Consider the following 21,713-nt stretch of genomic DNA (forward strand, 5'->3'; position numbering starts at 1 on the left):
CACCCATGAATTGATTGAGTGTTGCAGTCCATGTGGCATTTTAACGGGGACAAATTTGCCTCCAAGATTAATGTTTTCTTACAATTCTTCTCCCTCATGTTGCACTGTCCTGAAGATTCAAATAAAGCTTCCCTAATATTTTATTCCCTATCAAGTTTGAAATGCAAGTGGCAGATTGCCAAAATGTCAATAGTTTGTGCTTTCATTTGACATTGTAGTTAGGATGCTAAGCCCCTGCAGGATTGGTACGTCTGAGAAGGTGCGTGCTTGAACTTGGGAAAATGATAATACTGCTTCCGCTTTCAATACAGTTTCCAAGCAGGACGCATTCGATGGCACTCAAGAGGAAATTACATTTTTATAACGAATGACAAAATGAGGACAGCTCTAGCCAGTTAAAGCTAGAATTGCTGCAACCGTAGGCCGATAGTTATTGTACAGCAGGCAGCAAAACAAAAAATAAAATGCACAAATTAAACTGAACAGCTGTTGTACTCGTCAGCTGTCATCCCCGCTAAGCACAACGTGACATCAAAGCAACTGAAGGAAACACAACTGCAAAAACATAGTCAGCAAACGTAACACCAAAAAATGGACGAAAGGACCACAGGTGAGCCAGTAATGCAATAACATGCCGAAGCACAACAGAAATCTGCCGATTGTTGGGATTTGTGAACAGGTGCATTGACACACAACAAAGCCACCTCCTGCATCACCTGCTGTAGCCTGCTCTCTCCACTTCCCACTTATGGGAATCTGGGCTCTGGGGTAGCGATGTCCGGGGGATGCTATAAATTCAAATACAAGTGCCACATGTATTAACTGTTTATTTCAGCAAGTACAAAAGAAATGCATTTTTCACACTTGATAACCACGACTCACTGCAGCACCCTACCGCCCACCCCCCCCCCCACCCCTTCCCCCAGTTCCCCAACAAATTCAATGGCATACCCTTAAATTAATAGAATCTGTACTGTTCCCCTTTGAAGGAAAGCACAATATCCAATACCTCTCACCGTGATTTCCTGTACCCTGGTTCGCACGCACTAGTATCAATAGGCTTTCATCAGTGAGTCGATTCCATTGTTCCGCAGGCATGATTTATACATTCCTCAAGGTAGAGGCAGGTTAAAGACTCCAGTAATTTAACTGAAGTACAGCAGCATGTTGTCACAAGTTATCATCCTGCTTAATTGGCATTGGCTTTGTGCAAAATGTTGCCAGTTCAATGAAAGTGAGTGATGCCAGTTCAATAGTCAGAAGTAAACTACAGCAGCTGCTACTATAAGCCATCAATAAGGTATGCGGAGTAATTTATTCAAACTGTGGGTTCAATAGGAACTGGTTTCTGCTTCCCATTAACTTCAACGCTCCCAACCTAAAACCAGGAAACAAGAAAATACTTTGCAACTTGCGGGAGAACTACTCAATGAGCAGGGGAAACAAAGATAGGAGGGGCATTTATAAAGAAAATAGGCCTGGAAATAATATTTTCCCAAGAATCGAGCTCCATGATTTTCACCAAGACGATGTGAAATCAAACACACAACTAGCTTTTAATGCAACATGGAACAGTGTGTCACATTATTGAGATCACCAATGCGGAGGAGCCATTATGATGATAAACGAAGGTAAAATAATTAGATTAATTGGGAGCTAAATCTGTTACACATTATTCTTATTGTGATGATGAATTGCAAATATTTTTTAAATGCATCAGCTACAACTTGCATGGATGTAGCGCATTTAACAAAATAATATGCAAGGATCTTCACAGAAACGTTATCAGTCAAAATTTGATACTGGACCTCTGAAGGATGAGCAATGAATATCAAGGTTTAAATGATAGACAAAAGTTGACCAAAGGCATTGAGGTGAATTTCCTCCAAGCTTCTTTCACTCCACACCAAAGTTGCAGTAGTAAAGCCCTGTGGCAGTTCATCCCCAAGAATGCAATGGACATTCGCAACCTTTAACCTTCAGATACGACTTGCAAATTCCCAGAATTTCCACCAATGGTTTCTTGGCAACAGCAACTTGCAGCAGTTTGATATTTGATCTTTAGTTATTCCAGAGAGCGCAATACTGAAGACTGAGGCAAAGTACTTCAGTGTTTATCATGTTACAAACACAACTTAAAATCTGCAGTTAAAAATCAGTCTCCCAAGGTTTTATATGACTTAGAAACATATTCATTGGATACAATACACGGGGCGGCACGATGGTTAGCATTACTGCCTCACAGTGCTCGGGTTCGATTCCAGCCTTGGATAACCGTTTGTACAGTGTCTAGGTGGGTTTCCGGTTTCCTCCCATAGTCCAATTATGTGCAGGTTAGGTGAATTAGCCCTGTTAAAATTTCCCCCTAGTGTCCAAAGGTGTGCAAGTTAGGTGGAGTTACGGTGATAGCGCAGGAAGTGCAGACTTGATGGACTGAATGGCCTCTTTCTGCACTGTAGGAATTTTATGGTTCTTGTTAAGTGCCCGCCCGTCCTGCCATGGAGGATGTGTCCTGGTACACGATGAGTATTTAACTCAAGTGGACTTGTACCTGACAAACCCATTACACCTTCAATAATATTTAACACAATTTTTGATAATGCACAGTGGGCTAAACAGCTGGCTTGTAATGCCAAACAAAGCCAGCAGCGCAGGTTCAACTCCCGTACCAGACTCCCTCCCCGAACAGGTGCCGGAACGTGATGACTAGGGGCTTTCCACAGTAACTTCATTGAAGCCTACTTGTGACACTAAGAGATTATTATTATTATAATAAAGTGATTCTTGGTGGTGCAAGAACGTTGGTGCTTATAAGATTACGATTTTTTAAATTAAATTTGGTCATGGAAAGGCAAGGCCAACCTTTACTGCCCATCCCTAATTGGTCTTCAGAAGATGTAGTTGATGAGCCACCTTTTTGAGCAGCAGACGTGCACACCCGCAGTGGTATTAGGAAGGAAGCTCCAGATGTCTGATCCAGTGACGGGAAAGGAATGACATTATAGTTCCAAGTGTGGAAAGTAAGTGTGTGGCTTGGAGGGCAACTTGCAGGTGGCGGCGTTGCATCGGCTGCTCGTGATGCCCGGTGATAGAGGTCGCAGGTTTGGAAAGTGCTGTCAAAGGAGGCCTGGTGAATTGACGGTGGTACACACTGCTATGTGCCGCTCAGGGAGGGAGTGAATGTTCATGGTGGTGGATGGAACAGGATAAACTGCTCAGCAGTGAAAGGGCCCAAGAAAAGGGCTGCAGATGCAAGATTAAATATAAGAGATTTGGAACAGAGACAAAGAGCCAGATTTTCTCTCCCAATTTAGTTTGTGGAGTCGGAAAATTTTCTGACTCTGCAAATTGACTTGTGAACAAATGCCCTGAATCTTTGGATTTTGTTCTGGGGTTGGGGAGAGGTGCTAACTGGAGTCAGGCCCATTGCCCCCTGAAATAGTGCAGAGGCAGAAAGGGGAGATGCCAGGTTCTGAGACAGGAAAAGGCCCACCTCAATGCTCTGCGACTTAGCTCACTTAAAAATATAACAAAAGACAATCTCCATCACTCACATCACTAAAACACTCTCCATGCCCCATCAATGCCAACCCATGCCCCTCTACCCACCTTTCTTGGCCCTCATATTAATCATTGCCCCTCTGCCCACCCCAGACCTCTTAATAGCCCTACACCAGTGCCACTCATGCTAACCCATGAGCCCCTACTAATCCTCATAGCACTTACACCTCCTATGCCAACCCACCTACTATCTATCATGAAGAGATCTCGGGAGGCATGAGGAGATGAAATAAAGATCTATGGGCCAAATTGCTGACTTCACTATATTTAAAAACATCTCATTGACAACATTTAAACCCCTTACGAAATCAAATTTGTGTTCAAAGGCAACTAATCTGTTCATAACATTTGGAGAGCTGTCAAACTGTGGACTTACAGGCTCCCCACTGTGATAATGATAGGTTGTAGAAGCGGTCAGGCAGAATAAGTGACATCACCCCACCTCCCCAAAATGAACATCTCCCCTCCCAAATAACTGAGAGCTCTAGACATTTTCCTCAAATGTTTTAGAAATTACAGTAACAAAAGCTGGATCTGAAGGGAGCTGCACTTGTGCACATGCAGCTTGCTGGCTTCATGAACCATGGATGTACAAAGAAGAATCCAACCCCCTTCTCCCACCTCCCCCCCCCCCCCCCAAACAGCAAAAATAGTGCCGAGAGCAGCAACTCCTGTGCCATTTTGTTGAACATACAGACACCTTCCATCTCTGCAAAAATTCAGGCCAGAGTAACTTTTTACACAGAGCAATACGAGGCTGTGAAATCCGCTTCCAGGGTCAGTGGTTGAGGCAGAAACTGTTCACATTCAAGATTAGAATGGATAGCTGGATGAAGGAAAAGAGCATGGCAGAATATGGAAGCAAGGTGGGTAAATGTGATTGGGACTATTTACCAGATGGGATGACACAAACTGGTTGGGACAAAGTGGCCCATTTCACTGCCTTCAACTGACCAAGAACCTTAGCTCTGGAGTGCCTACACCTCTCCACTACACTTCATAAAACCTAGCTCTTTGAGCAAGGGTTCAGTCATCTGCTCGAATATTACTTCATGTGGCTTGGTGTCAAATTTGTGAAGCTCCTGCCAAGAGGCTGAGGGAGTTTTACTACATTAATTAGTACTCGATAAATGCCAGTCGTTGTTGCAGCACCAGTTTATCAAAATAACATTGATGCAGCAAGTCCTGTTATCACAAGTTTTAATTATAAAATCCGAGTCAAGCTGAGATACCATAACCAGAAATCACAAGAGTCTCAGACCTTCACATCAGAATGCATTCAATTTCTTTACATGCTTTATGAAATTCTGCGTTATTTCAGTTAGATCTCTGTGATTCGGCTTCTGGCTCGATCATGAAGCAATACCATTGAATGCCTCAATGTACTGGAAGATAAACGTAGCTATTTCAATTTGCACCCAAAGATTCAACAGCAGGTGCAAATAGGAGTCATCCCCCAGCCCGTGAGTGTCCAAAAAGCAGATGATGCCCCCCCCCCCCCCCAACCTTCCTCCTATTAAGAAATCCAATTATATTGTATTCAAAGACTCATAGGCAATTGCATTTTCATTCATCACCTTCAAATTTAAAAAAAACAGGCTTTTAGTTGAATTGTCTTATTTACGAAAAGATGCTTAAATTAATATACCGTCTATAAACCTTTCCTCCTGCAAAAAAAAAAAGAGATTGCATTAAATCCAAATTTCTAACCAGAAACCTGCTCAACAATGCTTGCAATCCTCTTTTTAACTATAAATTTAGGGAAACCCACTTATTTTTTCCCAATTAAGGGGCAATTTAGCACAATCAATCTACCTACCCTGTACATCTTTGGGTTGAGGGGGTGAGACCCACACAGGCACGCAGAGAATGTGCAAATTCCACATGGACCGTGACCCGGGCTGGGATCGAACCTGGGTCCTCAGCACCATGAGGCAGCAGTGTTAACCACTACTTCACCGTGTCACCCCAACAATGCTTGTAATCCTGTCATTTTTTTTAAAAATAATCAGCCAGAGAATCTCAATCTTCGTTCGTACTCAATAAACTGGCAGCAGAGAGCCAAGGTCTGAAATGCAGTAAGAAAGAGTTTGGTTAAAACCGGAGGTGGAGCTTCACTGTTATTTACATGCATATATTGGTGGGGTGGGGGATTCAAAAGTAAACCATGTGTAGTCATCATAGTAAAAAATAGTGGACGACAAGACAGAGCCAGGAGTGGAACAGCATTCACCATTTTGGGTGCTTACTGCAAGCAAACACCACTTGGGTCATGTACAGTATGGTCCAAGATTTAGAATAAAATTGTTCCGTGGCAAGAGATTACCAAAGACAGCATAGCATGTTTTAAGCTTTTTTTTAAAAAAAACACAAACACTGAAATGTATACTAAATGTTAAGTTATCATTGCTTTACTAACTTTAACAAAGATTTTTAAATATAAAATCTAAGACGATTAAACTTTTCTAACAACAGCACAGCCGTTTTTGGGCAGCGCGGTAGCACAAGTGGATAGCACTGTGGCTTCACAGCGGCAGGGTCCCAGGTTCAATTCTGGCTAACGGTCTGTGTGGAGTCTGCACGTTCTCCCCATGTCTGCGTGGGTTTCCTCCGGGTGCTCCGGTTTCCTCCCACAGTCCAAAGACGTGCAGGTTAGGTGGATTGGCCATGATAAATTGCCCTTAGTGTCCAAAAAGGTTAGGAGGGGTTATTGGGTTACGGGGATAGGATGGAAGTGAGGGTTTAAGTGGGTCGGTGAAGACTTGATGGGCCGAATGGCCTCCTTCTGTACTGTATGTTTATGTTTTAACTAGGCAGTGGATTTTTCAATTATAAATGGCTATCTGAAATGCCAATCCTTTAAGGACAATATTTCACCAATATATTTTCCACCGTTTATGATTAGGAGACAGCTACATGTTGCCTCCCTCAGCTCTGCCTTTAAACCCATTGGTGTCGTAAGACATAGTGACTTATTTGTCTGTTGTACATCACCCCCTCCCTGCTTGACCATTTTCTGGGTTTTCAGACTAGGGTATTAGGGCTAGATTTCGACAGCTCTTTCAAATTGACAGGCATGATGGTCTGAGTGGCCTCCTTTTGGTCGCAAGATTCTGAGTGGCCCTGAGCCCCAAAGTAAACCAATGTCACACCAGGAACCAGACAGATCAACCAATGAACAAATCTAACCAAGTAATTCAAGTTAGGTAGGGTTTATCTGGAAGAGAAACACGATACCAAATAGTTACTATAGTTGGGAACAGAAACATTATAAATACATCAGCAACACATCAGTGTACTGCTATACAACGGAGGCAGATGGGTGAATTAGGGGATGTTGCACAATTTCTTGTGGTGTCAAAGCAGCACAATTCATTTTTTGTGGTTGCAAAAACATGTGGCAATGTGCCAATCACAAGAATATCAATTCGACAATGATAATTTCATTAGCGAGGATGATGAGGTTTTAAACAGTGAGTTGAACTTTTACATGGGAGAATACCCAATGAATATATCCAAATGCATACACTGTGCTGCTCATGGATAAATTAAAATGTTTTTGATAGGTATTCTTCCCTCTAAGGTAATTGCTTATTGTGATAATTAGATCCAAATGTTTGAACGTAATCCACATAATGGACCTTGTAATTCAATCAATGTTTAAACATTTGTATCTTATTTTGCTGTTGGGAAAATTTGAATTTGAAATGAACCCAGAGTTTTACACGTGAACAGCATTTGCCATGGAATCGGCACCACTTATTCTTCAGCATTTGCGCTACCCAATTGCGTGTGCATCATATCAACTCTTTTTTTTTAAATTTCAAATACCCAATTAATTTTTCCAATTAAGGGGTAATTTAGCGTGGCCAATCCACCTACCCTGCACATCTTTGGGTTGTGGGGGCGAAACCCACGCAGACACGGGGAGAATGTGCAAACTCCACACGGACAGTGACCCAGAACCAGGATCGAACCTGGGACCTCGGCGCCGTGAGGCTGCAGTGCTACCTACTGTGCCGCCCTGCATCATATCGACTCTGGTACTATCCCATTTTTTTATTTTTTATTTCTTTATTCTCCTCCTTTTTCACACTTTCTCCCAAATTTACACCCAACAATAAACAATAATCAGTAACAAATTTGTCAATCCACATATCAACAACAATCCCATTCTCCCACCAAACATTCGCCCCCATGTTCACATGAACAAATGACAAGAAGGAATCAGGAATCACCCAAAACCACCATTAACACCCATCCCCCCCCCCCCCCCCCCCCCCCCCAAACTATTGTTCGATGTTATCCAGTTCTTGAAAGTACTTACTGGATCATGCCCATGAATTGTAGAACCGATCTACCCTTCCCCCTCAATTCAAACTTAACCTTCTCAAGAGTCAAGAATTCCAACACGTCCCCCCGCCACACCAGGGCACAGGGTGGAGAGGTTGCTCTCCAATCCATCAGGATCTGCCTTTGGACGATCAACTCCGCATCCGTTTCCAACCCTGGCTGGTCCGACACCCCGAATATGGCCTCCCGGGGGCCTGGGTCCAGTTTCACGTGTACCACTTTAGAAATTACCCTAAAAACCTCCTTCCAGTAATCCTCTAGCTTTGGACAGGACCAAAATATCTGAACGTGATTAGCCTCCCCCCCCAACATGCACACATTTCTTCTATTCCTTCAAAGAATTGGCTCATCCTCACACTCGTCAGGTTTGCTCTATATACCACCGTCAGCTGTATCAGCCCCAACCACACGCACGAGGTGGAGGCATTCACTCTCCGGAGCACCTCACACCAGAACCCCTCCTCCATATCCTCTCCCAACACTTCCTCCCAATTTGCTTTGATCCCTTCCAATGGTGCGCTCTCCTCTTCCAAAATAGATCCATAAACCGCTGACACTACCCCTTTCTCCAGTCCCCCTGTCGTTAGCACCTCCGCCAGCAATGTGGAGGCCGGCTCCTCCGGAAAGTTCTGTATCTCCTTTCTGGCAAAATCTCGAACCTCCATGAATCTAAACATTTCCTCCTGCTCCAACCCATGCTTCGCTTCCAGCTCCTTCAAACCGACCCCTAAGAAACAGACCTTTCAGTGCCTTAATCCCTTTCTCCTCCCATTTCCAAAAATTTCCATCCACCTCCCTGGCTCAAATCTGTGGTTCCCCAAATCGGCATTTCCCTTGACCCTGCCCCCAACCCAAAGGTGTTGGCGAAACTGCCTACAAATTCTCAATGAAGCTATTATTACCGGACTCCCTGAGTATTTCCTCGGGGCTATCGGGAGCAGCGCTGATGCTCGGTACTGTCCCATAATACAAATGTGATACCCTGAACTTCTCCAACCCATCCTAAGATTGTCAATGCCAATAAAATGACTCCTCCTTACATTGCTGCACAATCACCAAAGTCTACCCCCAAAGTCCAATCCTGCACGCCACCCTCTCCCGGCTCCCCCAACCATACTACTCTTCCGCAGCTACAGGTTGCCATTTCAACGCTTTCATTCGAATGTCAAAAACGCTATCTCCCCCCCCCAGCCACCAATAAATCTACCACCGTGCCAGCTGATCATTTGCCCAATACAAGTCATAGATATTTCATAACTTTCAAGACCAAAGCTACCTGGTCATCTTCTGCCAAACACTTTAGCCTCATCTTCAAAACCCAAGCCTCACATAGATCGAAATAAACAATGCATATGATGGGTTCTGTACAATTTTGAACTGAGTTTCAGACCCTATATCCTTACCAATGCGACAGACTACGATCACCACAAACCCCACACTCTATTTACTCCCTCTACCCCCAAACCCCGTTGCCCCAATGCTCCCATTGCTGGGGAGCTGGAGTTTGGAGATCGTGAGCCGTCAGTTGTCCGAAATTGCACTGCTGCACCCAGTCGAACCAAGAAGGCTCATCACACCCGGCCTCAATCTCCAGTGGCTCCTCATTCCACAGTTCAGTGAATTGGATAATCTTGTTCTCATTTAGAAGTCCCTGCAATTTTGTCCCAGTACCTCCAGAACTTCCTATAGACCTTCATTTTGACCTCTGACAACTTCAACCCTGCCCCCCAACATCCCATATAGCCTTCGGCTACTGTTGCACAATTCCTAGGCACTCTCTGCTTTACGGCCTGCCTCCTACCCCACCTTCACAAAGCCTTGCAATGACCACATCATTGGTCAACTCCTTTGTTCTTTTTGCTCAGCATTGGTTTATTCTGTGCAGATACTCGAGAAGCTCACATTAAAATATTTGTTGCCAGAAATTCACAAGGATGTCAGGTTTCCCACATTTAATCTTCTGTTCAATTACAAACTTAGAGACGGCATTTAGAGTGAAGTACAAACAATGGCAGGCATGAATTCCACAAGACCTTCTGTTGATCCATTCAAATGGAGTCCCCATGCAGAATGATTCAGTAAAGAATTTACCAGAAACATGAATCTTGCATTAAATGTGAAAAAGTCACCTGACTCTTGGCAACTATCCTAGCCACCTGGTTAGTGTCTATTTAAAAATAAAATTAAAAGGCAGTTCTAGAAGCTTCCATACGAGCACAGTTCATGTTTAAAGTGATGACTAGAACCTGCTTTTACTGGGCATAACAAAATAATTTTCCTATTCACTCACACCTTTTAACATGTCATAGACAAAACTCTCTTTCAGTTGACTTGGATGTCCATAGCAGACTTCAACTGTTAGTTTAGATTTATTCACGCAAGATTTCAAACCAGAGTTGTTCCTTCCGTGGCTTTTCCCCATCCATTGGACCAACTCCATTTACCACCTTCGCAACCAGCTGCTCCACATTGGTTTTGACATATCTGGTTCTGCCACCTCCTTATCTGCTGCTTCTGTGCTTTCTGAACACGCTTGCCACTAAATATCATTTACATTAATTACTCTGGGATTAGTAGTTCCGCCACATCAACCTACAATTCAGACAGTTTATTTTGTGCAGCATTCCAGCATTTTTTCATTAATATTCTAGAGTACATTTGTCTACTTTCTCGTGCTGAAACATCACCATTTTCCCCTGTCTCTACCAGTCTATGCCTCTAAAGAGTTACTATACTAATATCGACCTGTTGGTCGTCCCCCAGTCTTCAATCTGCGGATCACCACTATTAAAAACAATCTTTTATCTTTTCATAATGGTTCTGATCTTTTGCACAATTGAAATTTGTACAATGCCTACGAGTGATATTTCTACGAACACCCTTAATTCACCGAGGCTTCATTTGACTTCAAACCCTCATTCTTCTTCTGTTATTTGCAGGCTTAACGTGCACTTGGGTAGTGATAACTAATTTCCTGCTGTAATCACTGGACAATGCCATCACCGTCAGAGATCTCCTTTGCTCATTTCTCAGTGGAAACATAGTATCTTCCACACCACAAAGAAAGGTCATCAATCACATCTTCTTGGGCTAAGGAAGTAGCGCTCACTCAATAGAATATGTTTTCTCGAGCACCCAAGACATATGCAAATAGAGAGCTGTAAATGTTGAACCATATAGTTGCCTCAATATGTAAAGGGATGTTTCAGAGTCTCACAAAGCACCTTTTATCATTTTACGAGGCTGACACGAGTCTTTGCTTCTATCCTGTCGCACACTTTCTTCCTTCAATGTCAACAGGCAGTTCATTAAGTAATTCATTAACGGTGGCCCAGAAAACCGCCCTGATACAAAACTCCATTCCCAAGATTGCATCCTCTCTGCTTCAGGCGGAACATGATTTCCCAGGAGCTGGAATATCGCCTCCAACAACTCGCAATGAACAATCCTGTTTGGATTTTTACCTCGCTCAACGTTGGTGTACAACTGCTGCGTTGCTTGGCATTTTCAGATTGTACATTTGTTGAGTTAGCTGCATCCAGGTCAGCTGAACTTTCCGTGCCTCCCTTAAATTCTCTGTTCCCCAAGATACTAACACCTTGCTGTAACCATCACTCCTGGTACTTTACTCAAATAGCCATTGTTACATGTGTAAGCTTCAGCCAGCAACACCGGCAGGCTATTCAACTGCGGAGATCTGCAGATACCGAGTGCAAGTTCAGGCATCTACTTCCAGCAGAGGTCAGAGTGTGTTTCAGGAATTGAGGCCCTCAGTGATTTCCGCTCAAGTCCAGGATAGCTGCCCAAGCTAGAAACACACAGACTCAGCAATCAAGCAACATTATTCACCTGTACAACTCAATTGCCCGACAAATAAACTTGCTCAGTTATCAGGGAGCTTAACAAACCTCAACTAGAATATTACTTTTAAGTCATGTCTCGCAATAGGTCAATGACCCACCCGAGAAGTTGAGAGAAAATGATGGCCCTCACTTCTATTGAAGCAGCGAAAGCAGACCGAAGGCTGAAGCAAATTGAGGTTCACCGTCTGATGAGAGAGGGGTTATGCTGCTTGGTATCAACACGAAACTGGTGGATAAAAATTTGACAAATAACTCGCAGAAGACAAACCCAGATTAAGAGGTGAACAAAGATTGCTGGTGAATGCTAACTGCCATTCAAAGGATGTGAAAAAGTTGTTTAATATATATAGGTCAATGTTTGCATCAAATATTCTTTTGACAAATAACGTCTCATTCTAGTTGAAACAAAAATTCTAACGCAGCAAATTTAAAAGCAATTTGCATTGGGCCACCAACTAAAATCGAAGAAGAAACTGAAGGACTAATATGAGTGACAAACGTTTGCGGAAACAGTGAGAACTCAAACCTCTCTTTCAATAAACAACAATAAAAGTATTAAAGTAGAAGATAATGAAACACTACTACAAACAATCTTATACTTTGGCAAATTAACAGTAAGCACTTATTGCTCAAAAACTGGAAACCCAAAAGCATCCGTTTTCCCCACAATCCTAAACCGAGCTGAGGCCCCTCCATTTCCCAAACAACCATAAACCTACTGAGCAAATCTAGCCAGTGGCTACCACACCATACAGCTCACCTTTCTCTAAAGCTTTTGTTTCTCAGAGAAGAGGGAATTAAGGTCCAAAGTCAATAGCTTTAATTTTTCAGTAATTGTTTCCTTTTCTTTCTTCAGTACCTCAACCTGCTCCTTTGCAGTTTCAGCTGGCAATGTCATTTGCTCCGTATTTTCTGTAGCTCCTGTTCCAGCGTCTCAATTCTGTCCTTTTTCCAATTAGCAGGCAATGACTGGTGGGGTACCGCAGGGATCTGTGCTAGGACCCCAAATTATTCATGTGATATATTATATCGGAGGCACGGTGGCTAGCACTGCTGCCTCATAGCTCCAGGGTCCCGGGTTCAATTCCAGCCAGCCTCAGGTGACTTGTGTGGAGTTTGCACTTTGTCCCCGCATCAGCATGGGCTTCCTCCGGATGCTCTGGTTTCCTTCCACAGTCCAAAGGTATGCAGGTTAGGTGGGTTGGCCGTGCTAAATTGCCCCTCCGTGTCCAGAAGATTAGGTGGGGTTATGGGGATAGAGTGGAGGCATGGGTTTAAGGGTGCCCTTTCCAAGGGCCGGTGCAAACTCAATGGGCTGAATGACCTCCTTCTGCATTAGAAATTCTATGACCTAAAATTTGGATGAGAGAAATAAATGTATTATCTCCAAATTTGCAGATGATATAAAGTTGGGTGGGAGGGTGAGCTGTGAGGGTGCAGAGATGCTTCAGCGGGATTCAAACAGGCTGAGTGAGTGGGCACATGCATGCCAGATGCAGTATAATGTGCATAAATGTGAGGTTAACCGCTTTGGTAGCAAAAATAGGAAGACAAATTATCATTTGAATGGGTGTAAATTGAGAGGGGTAGATAATCATCAAGACCTTAGTGTCCTCATGCATCAGTCGCTGAAAGTAAGTGTGCAGGTACAGCAGGAAGTAACAAAGGCAAATGGTATGTTAGCCTTCATAGCGAAAGGATTTGAGGATAGGAAGATGTTTTACTGCAGTTATATCAGGCATTGTTGTGGAGTAGTGTGTGCAGTTTTGGTGTCCTTATCTGAAGTAGGAAGATCTTGCTAAGGAGAGTACAGCAAAGGTTTACCAGGCTGATTCCTGGGATGGAAGGACTGTCATATGAGGAGATTAAATCAGTTTGGATTATATTCATTGGAGTTTAGAAGAGCGAGAGGAAATCGCATAGAAACTTAGAAAACTCTAATAGGATTAGGCAAGGTAGATTCAGAAAGAATGTTCCCTATGGTGGAGGGAGTCCAGAACTAGGGGTCATAGTTTGAGGATAAGGCCTTTTAGGACTATGTTGAGGAGAAATGTTGTCAATCAGAGTGGTGAATCTGTGGAATTCGCTGCCACAGAAAGTAGTTGAGGTCAAAACATTGTGTAATTTCAAGAAGGAATTAGATATAGCTCTTGGGGCTAAAGGGATCCAGTTTTTAATGGTGGGGGGCGGGGGGGGGGGAAGAGATCAGAGTGTTGAACTTGATGATGATCAGTCATGAACATAATGAATGGCAGAGCAGGCTCTAGGGCAGAATGGCCTCATCCTGCTTCTATTTTCTGTCTTGAAGGTAGTCTGCCTTTCATTCACAGGTCTGGAGTTTTTCAGCCATATGTCAACCTTTATTCTGATCTGCTCCATTGTGCACTCGCTTTTCAATGGCAGGCCCCAATACAGCTACCTCAGTCTCCCTTCCTTCTCTGTCCAACATAGAATTCTTCCCAAATATTGGACTTCCTGGATCATATCTTCCTCATCCTTGGAATCGGTCTCCATTGGTGCAGCAACAGCCTGTAGCTGATTGGATAGTTTCTTTACTTCAGCTTCAAACCACCAGATAGTATTGGGACGACATATTTTCTCTGCTACTAGCTCGCCTTCCACTGGTTTGGTCAATGTCATTATTTATCTTAGCTAAAGTGTTAAGTTCCTGAACAATCCCATTATTTTCCATTTTAAGTTCAGTCAACTTTTCTGCCTGAACAGAAATGGCCCTTTAGACTTAATTTGAGTTCTCTTTCTAAAAAACTGCTTTCTGGTCTGCAATTCATCCAGGTCAAACTCCATTTCAAGGATATGTTTTTCTAAGTTAGTTTTATCTGGTTTTGTTCGCTGATGCAACTAAATCCCAAGAATCAATAAAAAGTAATGCAGCTACCAGAAAATGGCTGCCCTGCAGTTGTCAGGTTTCAGTCATACCGATATTAGGTATATTGCATCCATGTGTGACTGTTGTCTCTCTCTCGCGCTCCCCCCCTCTCTCTCTCTCTCTCTTCCCCCACCCACCCACCCCCCCTCCTCTCCTGAACATGGATGCCTCAACTTAATCAAAGGAGAGCTACACAAACTGCATCGGGAGGAATTTTTGAATTCCCATATAGTCTGTCACGCTGCTTCTCTAAGTGGATTTCCCCATCTTCCTACCAATTCAGAAATCACAGCGTTTTGTACTGTGTGAACCTGTACCCTCACTGTGCTGTTGGTTAAGAGTCCCTTCCACGCATTTTAGTTAAGGTTCTTGCACCTTTGATGTTGTTGCTGCGGCTGGATTTGAAACCCATTAAAAAAAACATTTTGTGCCTCCCAAGCAAAGCTGTGCAAAAGAACTGATGCATCTTCAAGGAAAGCATCTACATTTACACATCTCTCAAACATCTGAATGATTAATCTACAAGGAATTACTTGGCAGTGTAGTATGCAGGTAAGACAAATACATGAAAGCTATTGACATCTTGCCACAAAAGAAATACGGTGTCTTAAACAATTTCTCGCAAAAAGGAAACATTAAAGGCAGGGACATTAAGTTAAGGTGATTGTTTTGCACTAATTGGGGAGTGTTGTTTTGAAGACGACATTTATTTCAAATGGTGAGGTTATCAGTTCAGTTTGAGAAACTAAAACACAGCAGTTACCCTGAGAGAATGGTTCAAAACACCCTACTCAGTAGAATAAATAATATAACCTACATACTTACATATAGTTTGAATTTTTAAAATCTCATATGATCATGGTTTTGGCTTTCACTTATAAAATGGCTTGCACTGTCGTTCGAAATGTTGAAATAGCTGAAATTGTTCATTCCCAGGATGCTTTAGGAATAATGCGCCATGGCACAATTTATCCGACTGTGCTGTTTAACTTCTGCTGTGGCATATGTTGCAAATGATTCGTACTCGTTGATTTCTTTTTGTTGCCAAATTGTGAAAAACGGTCAAGACGCTCAAAGTCGGGACTGGAACAGGCCAGAACGGAAACAAGTTGGCACCTGGTGTTTTCTTCTCTAAACTCTCTCTCATTTTGAAAGGTATTATTTATGATAACACTCGTCATGCCAAAATTAAACAGCAAGGACAAAGACAAGAAGATGAGGAAGAGTTTCTTCTGTCAGAGGGTTGTTAATGTTTGAAATTGTCTCTCCCAACAAACCATGGAGGCTAGGTCACTGCCTATGGTCAAGGCGGAGTTCGGCAGAGTTTCGATTGACAATGAGACAAAGGTTATGGCAGTGGTGGATGTGGAGTTCAGGCCACAATTAGATCAGCCGTGTTCTTATTGAATGGCAGAGCAGGTCAAGTGGCCATCGGCCTAGGCCTGCTCCCATTTCTTATGTTATTATGACTGGAGGCCTAAAAAGCTTTCCTTAATAATATTTAGAGGTAGAAACAGCAAAAAAGGTAATCAAATGATACATCTCTATTCAGGAATAATTGAACAATTGCATTTATTTTTCTGTATGTCTAATGCTTAAAGACATAGAGTGTGCCTGAAAAACATAAAATTATGTTGCAAACGTATCTGGTTTGTCAGATCCAAATTGTCCTACCACGAGTATTTCTGAATTTTAATCTACAATAAAAATGTGGCAGGAAGACTGAAGAATAAATTCACTCAAATGTTATTCGCTTCAAAGAGACGCCAAATTTTAATACACTGATTTGAATTTACAGCCACAAGTATACACCCAAAAATATTCAGGAGCTTAAAAGAACAAATAAAAACAGAAGTCCACTGGTTCAACAAATCTTGAGTCACAACCACGGCAAATTCCGCATGAAGATTAGAGTGGCCAGCAATTAAACACGGCCAACAGCTTTATCAGGAGCTTCACAGTACATGACTTGCAGCAGAGGTCAAAATCACCTTACCATACAAGGAATTAATATACAGCAAACCTCCCACAAAATTGAAATTAACACTGGCTGATTGGAACCCTGAACATGCTTGAGAATCCACCAGCCCCACTTCAAATATCTACTTAACTGTACTGTGACTCCCAAACTGAAATTTCCTCTATATAAAACTTAAGAGAAATCCCCTCGCAACATACACATCAGTGCCAAGCACAGCAAGTGACTTGTTATTTTGTTACGACAGTGGACAAATGGCTTGGTCAACTTGTCATCTTATAAACCGGAAAAGGAGATGTTGCCAGTTGAGAAGGAAATATTCACTGTGGTTCCTGCAACCTGACAGCTATCAAACACCCACTCTTCAGACATTTTCAACAGACTCTATTTGTGATTGGCATTACGAGATTTGTAATGCTGCGCACCTTCAGAATTATAGAAAACAGTATCGCCCCATTTCAGTTTAGCGCAAAGGTCTCAATTAACAGATAAAGAAGAGAAATGCAAGGCTTGAATCATATTTATATATTGCTACTCTAATAGTACAATAAATAAAACCAACACCGTGAAGTGATGGGCATTTTCAGGTCTCTGAAACAGACCGGGATACTTATTAAGCTTTGATAGAGCTATAATCAAAAGCTACTGATTGTCACCAGGACTTTGACGATGGTGAGCATTTAACCGACGTGCATGCAAAGCCTTTCAACAATGAGAACATTTGAAAGATTTTGCATTCTGGTCCAAATGCAGAGTCAATAATCTGGTCCAAATGCAGTCATTGAACTGACTTGCATCTCCCAACAATTAGTCTCACATACACAGAGCATCAAAAGACCTAGGAGAGGCAATCTTATTATTTTAACTGAAATTTTATTGAAGTACCCTGAACCAAAATAAAAAAGGTGAACTGTCAAAAGTTGGAATACACTGATTGTCCATAGAATAGAATCCCTACAGTGCATACAGGCTGGAGGTCATTTGGCCCATCGGGTCTGCACCGACCCTCTGAAAGAACACCCTACCTAGGCCCACTCCCCTGCCCTATTCCGGTAACCCTATCTAACCCGCACATCTTTGGACAGTAAGGGGCAATTTTTAGCAAGGCCAGTCCACCTAACCTGCACGTCTTTGGACTGTGGGAGGAAACCCACACGGACACGGGGAGAACGTGCAAACTCCACACAGTCACCCAAGGTCAGAATTGAACCTGGGTCCCTGGCACTGAGAGGCAGCAGTGTTAACCACTGTGCCACCCGTCTGCTCCACTTTCTCGGGATTTCCTGGCAGAGAGCAGATTCACCGACAGCGTTCCCTCATATGCAGAATAGTAAGCTTGAAAAATTGCCCCCTCTTTCCATCACTGCAAACCAGGGAAGCGTTGTGGGGGAATGACTACTAGACAGTAGTAACAGTAGACAGTCGCCACACATTAATGCCAGTGAAAGGGGACAAATTTTTTGTGTTGCTTTCTGCATGGGCTGGAAAACCATTAACCCCTCTCCTGCAGGATGGTTTCCTCCAGGCGAGTAGTTGCCCTTGGCTCTAGTGTAATAAATAGTTCAGCATTTGATGAACTAAAATCACGCCGATGTGACTCATTACCCATGTATCAGACTCAATTGGCTCACCGTTGTGCATTTCCCTCACACCTTTGCACAATGATTCATGGATCGACCGGGCTTGGAGGGACCAAGGTTACAGCATTCCCAGTCACACCCCTTCAGGCAAATGTGACTTACAATGACAAGAGAAATACTCGTCTTTATCAATTCCCTTGGGCATGTTTCTCTACTTAATCGCACTAATGGCACCCGTGATCTGAACACAAAATAAAAAGCTGACATCTACACTTATATACTCAAAACGCAATAATACCAGTTACAGATCGGAATACAATCAGGAGGCACACATACGGACAGACGGTTAACCATCTGCTTCACACACTGTTCCAACAGTCAGGACAAAGTCTAAACTAGAGGTTGGGGCAGAAAATGAACAGATGGGGAAACCAGCTGCTTATTTTGGCCAGCTCAGAAAGAGCCTTTGATTTTAAACACACCGCTGACTGAGATAAACATGCGCTCTCCTGTCTGCCATCCCCAGCTTATAAAACAAGGCAATGGCTGTTAAGAGGATCCAAAAGAAACTCCTCGGTAGGTCTAAATACCAAGTGTCAAAGCTTGATGCACAGATCGGGGTGCGTGCGTGTGATAGTGCAAATAATAATGGCCAAGTCATGTAAAACAGCAACGATCCCAATACAATTTTATCAGACAGGGACCAATAAAAAGGCAATAAAATCTGCACATTCCACCCCACCTTACTATTTGAACTCTGCAGCAAATTACAAGGGTCATTGCTCACTTTTCCAAAACATGTCTAGACCTCACTTCAGAAGTACAAATACAAATAGAAAAAAGGCGGAAGTATTACAGCAAAAAAAATGTCTAAAAATTGATTTTTGAGTATTAAGACACAGATTAACTCTTCAGTAACCGGCTTTGATTTGGCAAAGATCACATGCAGCGCAGTCAGTAACTAATTCAGTTGCTCCGTTGCTGATTCGGCCACATTGCCCTGTCTGAGTGACAACCAAGTCTTCACTTCCCTCTCCAAGCTGTGTGGCTGGATCTCTCTCTGCAGTGTCTCCCATCACTATCTCTCTCTCTGTGCAGTCTGTTGTCCCATCACTATCGCTCTCTCCAGTCTGTGCCCTGTCACTATTTATCTCTCTCTCTCTCCAGTCTGTATTCCATCACCACCTGTCTCTCTGCAGTGTCCCCCATTACCATCTCTCTCTCCAGTCTGTGTCCCGTCACTAATTTGCTCTCTCTCCATTCTGTGTCCCGTCACTATTTCGCTCTCTCTCCAGTCTATGTTCTGTCACTATTTCGCTCTCTGTCCAGCCTGTGCCCTGTCACTCTCTCTCTGTCCAGCCTGTGCCCTGTCACTCTCTCTCTGTCCAGCCTGTGCCCTGTCACTCTCTCTCTGTCCAGCCTGTGCCCTGTCACTCTCTCTCTGTCCAGCCTGTGCCCTGTCACTCTCTCTCTGTCCAGCCTGTGCCCTGTCACTCTCTCTCTGTCCAGCCTGTGCCCTGTCACTCTCTCTCTGTCCAGCCTGTGCCCTGTCACTCTCTCTCTGTCCAGCCTGTGCCCTGTCACTCTCTCTCTGTCCAGCCTGTGCCCTGTCACTCTCTCTCTGTCCAGCCTGTGCCCTGTCACTCTCTCTCTGTCCAGCCTGTGCCCTGTCACTCTCTCTCTGTCCAGCCTGTGCCCTGTCACTCTCTCTCTGTCCAGCCTATGCCCTGTCACTCTCTCTGTCCAGCTTGTGCCCTGTCACTCTCTCTCTGTCCAGTCTGTGCCCTGTCACTCTCTCTCTGTCCAGCCTGTGCCCTGTCACTCTCTCTCTGTCCAGCCTGTGCCCTGTCACTCTCTCTCTGTCCAGCCTGTGCCCTGTCACTCTCTCTCTGTCCAGCCTGTGCCCTGTCACACTCTCTCTGTCCAGCCTGTGCCCTGTCACACTCTCTCTGTCCAGCCTGTGCCCTGTCACTCTCTCTCTGTCCAGCCTGTGCCCTGTCACTCTCTCTCTGTCCAGCCTGTGCCCTGTCACTCTCTCTCTGTCCAGCCTGTGCCCTGTCACTCTCTCTCTGTCCAGCCTGTGCCCTGTCACTCTCTCTCTGTCCAGCCTGTGCCCTGTCACTCTCTCTCTGTCCAGCCTGTGCCCTGTCACTCTCTCTGTCCAGCCTGTGCCCTGTCACTCTCTCTGTCCAGCCTGTGCCCTGTCAATCTCTCTGTCCAGCCTGTGCCCTGTCACTCTCTCTCCGCCCAGCCTGTGCCCTGTCACTCTCTCTCTGTCCAGCCTGTGCCCTGTCACTCTCTCCGCCCAGCCCGTGCCCTGTCGATCTCTCTCTGCAGTCGGTGTCCCATCGCTATCTCTCTCCCCAGTCTGTTTCTCCGGCTCCAGTCAGTCAGTAACTCTGCAGTGCCCAGAGTTCCCTCTCCCTCACCACCCCGCGGTTCCCTCTCCCTCACCACCCCGCGGTCCCCTCTCCCTCACCCCCCGCAGTCCCCTCTCCCTCACCCCCCGCAGTCCCCTCTCCCTCACCCTCACCACCCCGCGGTCCCCTCTCCCTCACCCCCCGCAGTCCCCTCTCCCTCACCCCCCGCAGTCCCCTCTCCCTCACCCTCACCACCCCGCGGTCCCCTCTCCCTCACCCCCCACAGTCCCCTCTCCCTCACCCCCCGCGGTCCCCTTCTGCTCTCTTACCCTGTGCTCTTGCCATGGACTCGAAGCTCTGCAGCTCCTGCAGGAGGGTCTTCCTCTCCCTGGCGTGCAGGCTGTAGACGAAGTCGCGGGCTGCCTGCGCCGTGTTGAGCGGCTCCACCGGCTCCTTGGCCGAGTGGGTGCCGTCGCGCCGCGGGGCCGGGGGGAAGGAGGGGGCGCCGCCGGCGGCGCTCCGCCCGGAGAGGGGCGACGGCAGGAGGAAGCGGCGGCCGGAGCCCAGGCTGGACGCCAGGCTGCGGGAGGGCGGCAGGACCCTCCTCAGGCAGGGGCTCAGCAGCATGGCCGGGGAAGGCAGCGGGCGGCGCTGGGCGGGCAGTCCGGACGCTCCGGCTTCACAGGCAGCTCCGCGCCTCTCATCTTCCACCGCCTTCAAATCGGGAGAGTCCGGAGCGTGGGAGCCGCGCACGCGCCGCCCGGGAGCCGGCCACGCCCGCCGGCCGGCCGGCCGGGCACCCTGGGATCTGTAGTCTCTCCCGCCAGCCTTCCCGCCTGCCGCCGCGGTGGCGCGACTACAACTCCCGGCGGCTCACGCGCGGCCACGCACGCGCATTTCCAATGCCCTAGGAGGGGGCGGGGCAGGCCAACTGTCTCTCCCTGACAGCGCTCAGCCCCGGTCAGGGAGAGGGCGAGGCCGCAGCCCGCATTCCTCACGCTGGCTGACGCCCTTTTCCATTCAAGCATTTGCAAACCTCCCATTGCACAAGCTGCTCCTTTCTACTCCGCCCCTACTTTCTATTTGCAACCAAGGATGCCCGGCCCGTCCGCCTGTCAGCAAGAACTTTTG

At 45.2% G+C, this 21,713-nt stretch overlaps 1 protein-coding gene across 2 annotated transcripts in view; it reads right to left on the minus strand.

The window, feature by feature from the left end:
• tmem65 (transmembrane protein 65) overlaps nt 1-21,345 on the minus strand; it is a 61,753-nt gene extending 40,408 nt beyond the window's left edge. The window contains exons 1-2 of one of the 2 annotated variants that reach the window (XM_038810141.1): nt 20,912-21,345; nt 717-788 (exon numbers count right to left, since the gene is read on the minus strand). In XM_038810141.1, the coding sequence (XP_038666069.1) occupies nt 717-788; nt 20,912-21,209 (370 nt within the window). In that variant the 5' untranslated portion in view covers nt 21,210-21,345. The remainder of the gene's footprint in view (nt 1-716; nt 789-20,911) is intronic. The other variant, XM_038810142.1, reaches the window with a different exon arrangement.
• Between the last annotated feature and the right edge of the window lie 368 nt (nt 21,346-21,713).

Source organism: Scyliorhinus canicula, chromosome 10 (genome assembly GCF_902713615.1).
Source record: "Scyliorhinus canicula chromosome 10, sScyCan1.1, whole genome shotgun sequence".
Lineage (NCBI taxonomy): Eukaryota > Metazoa > Chordata > Chondrichthyes > Carcharhiniformes > Scyliorhinidae > Scyliorhinus > Scyliorhinus canicula.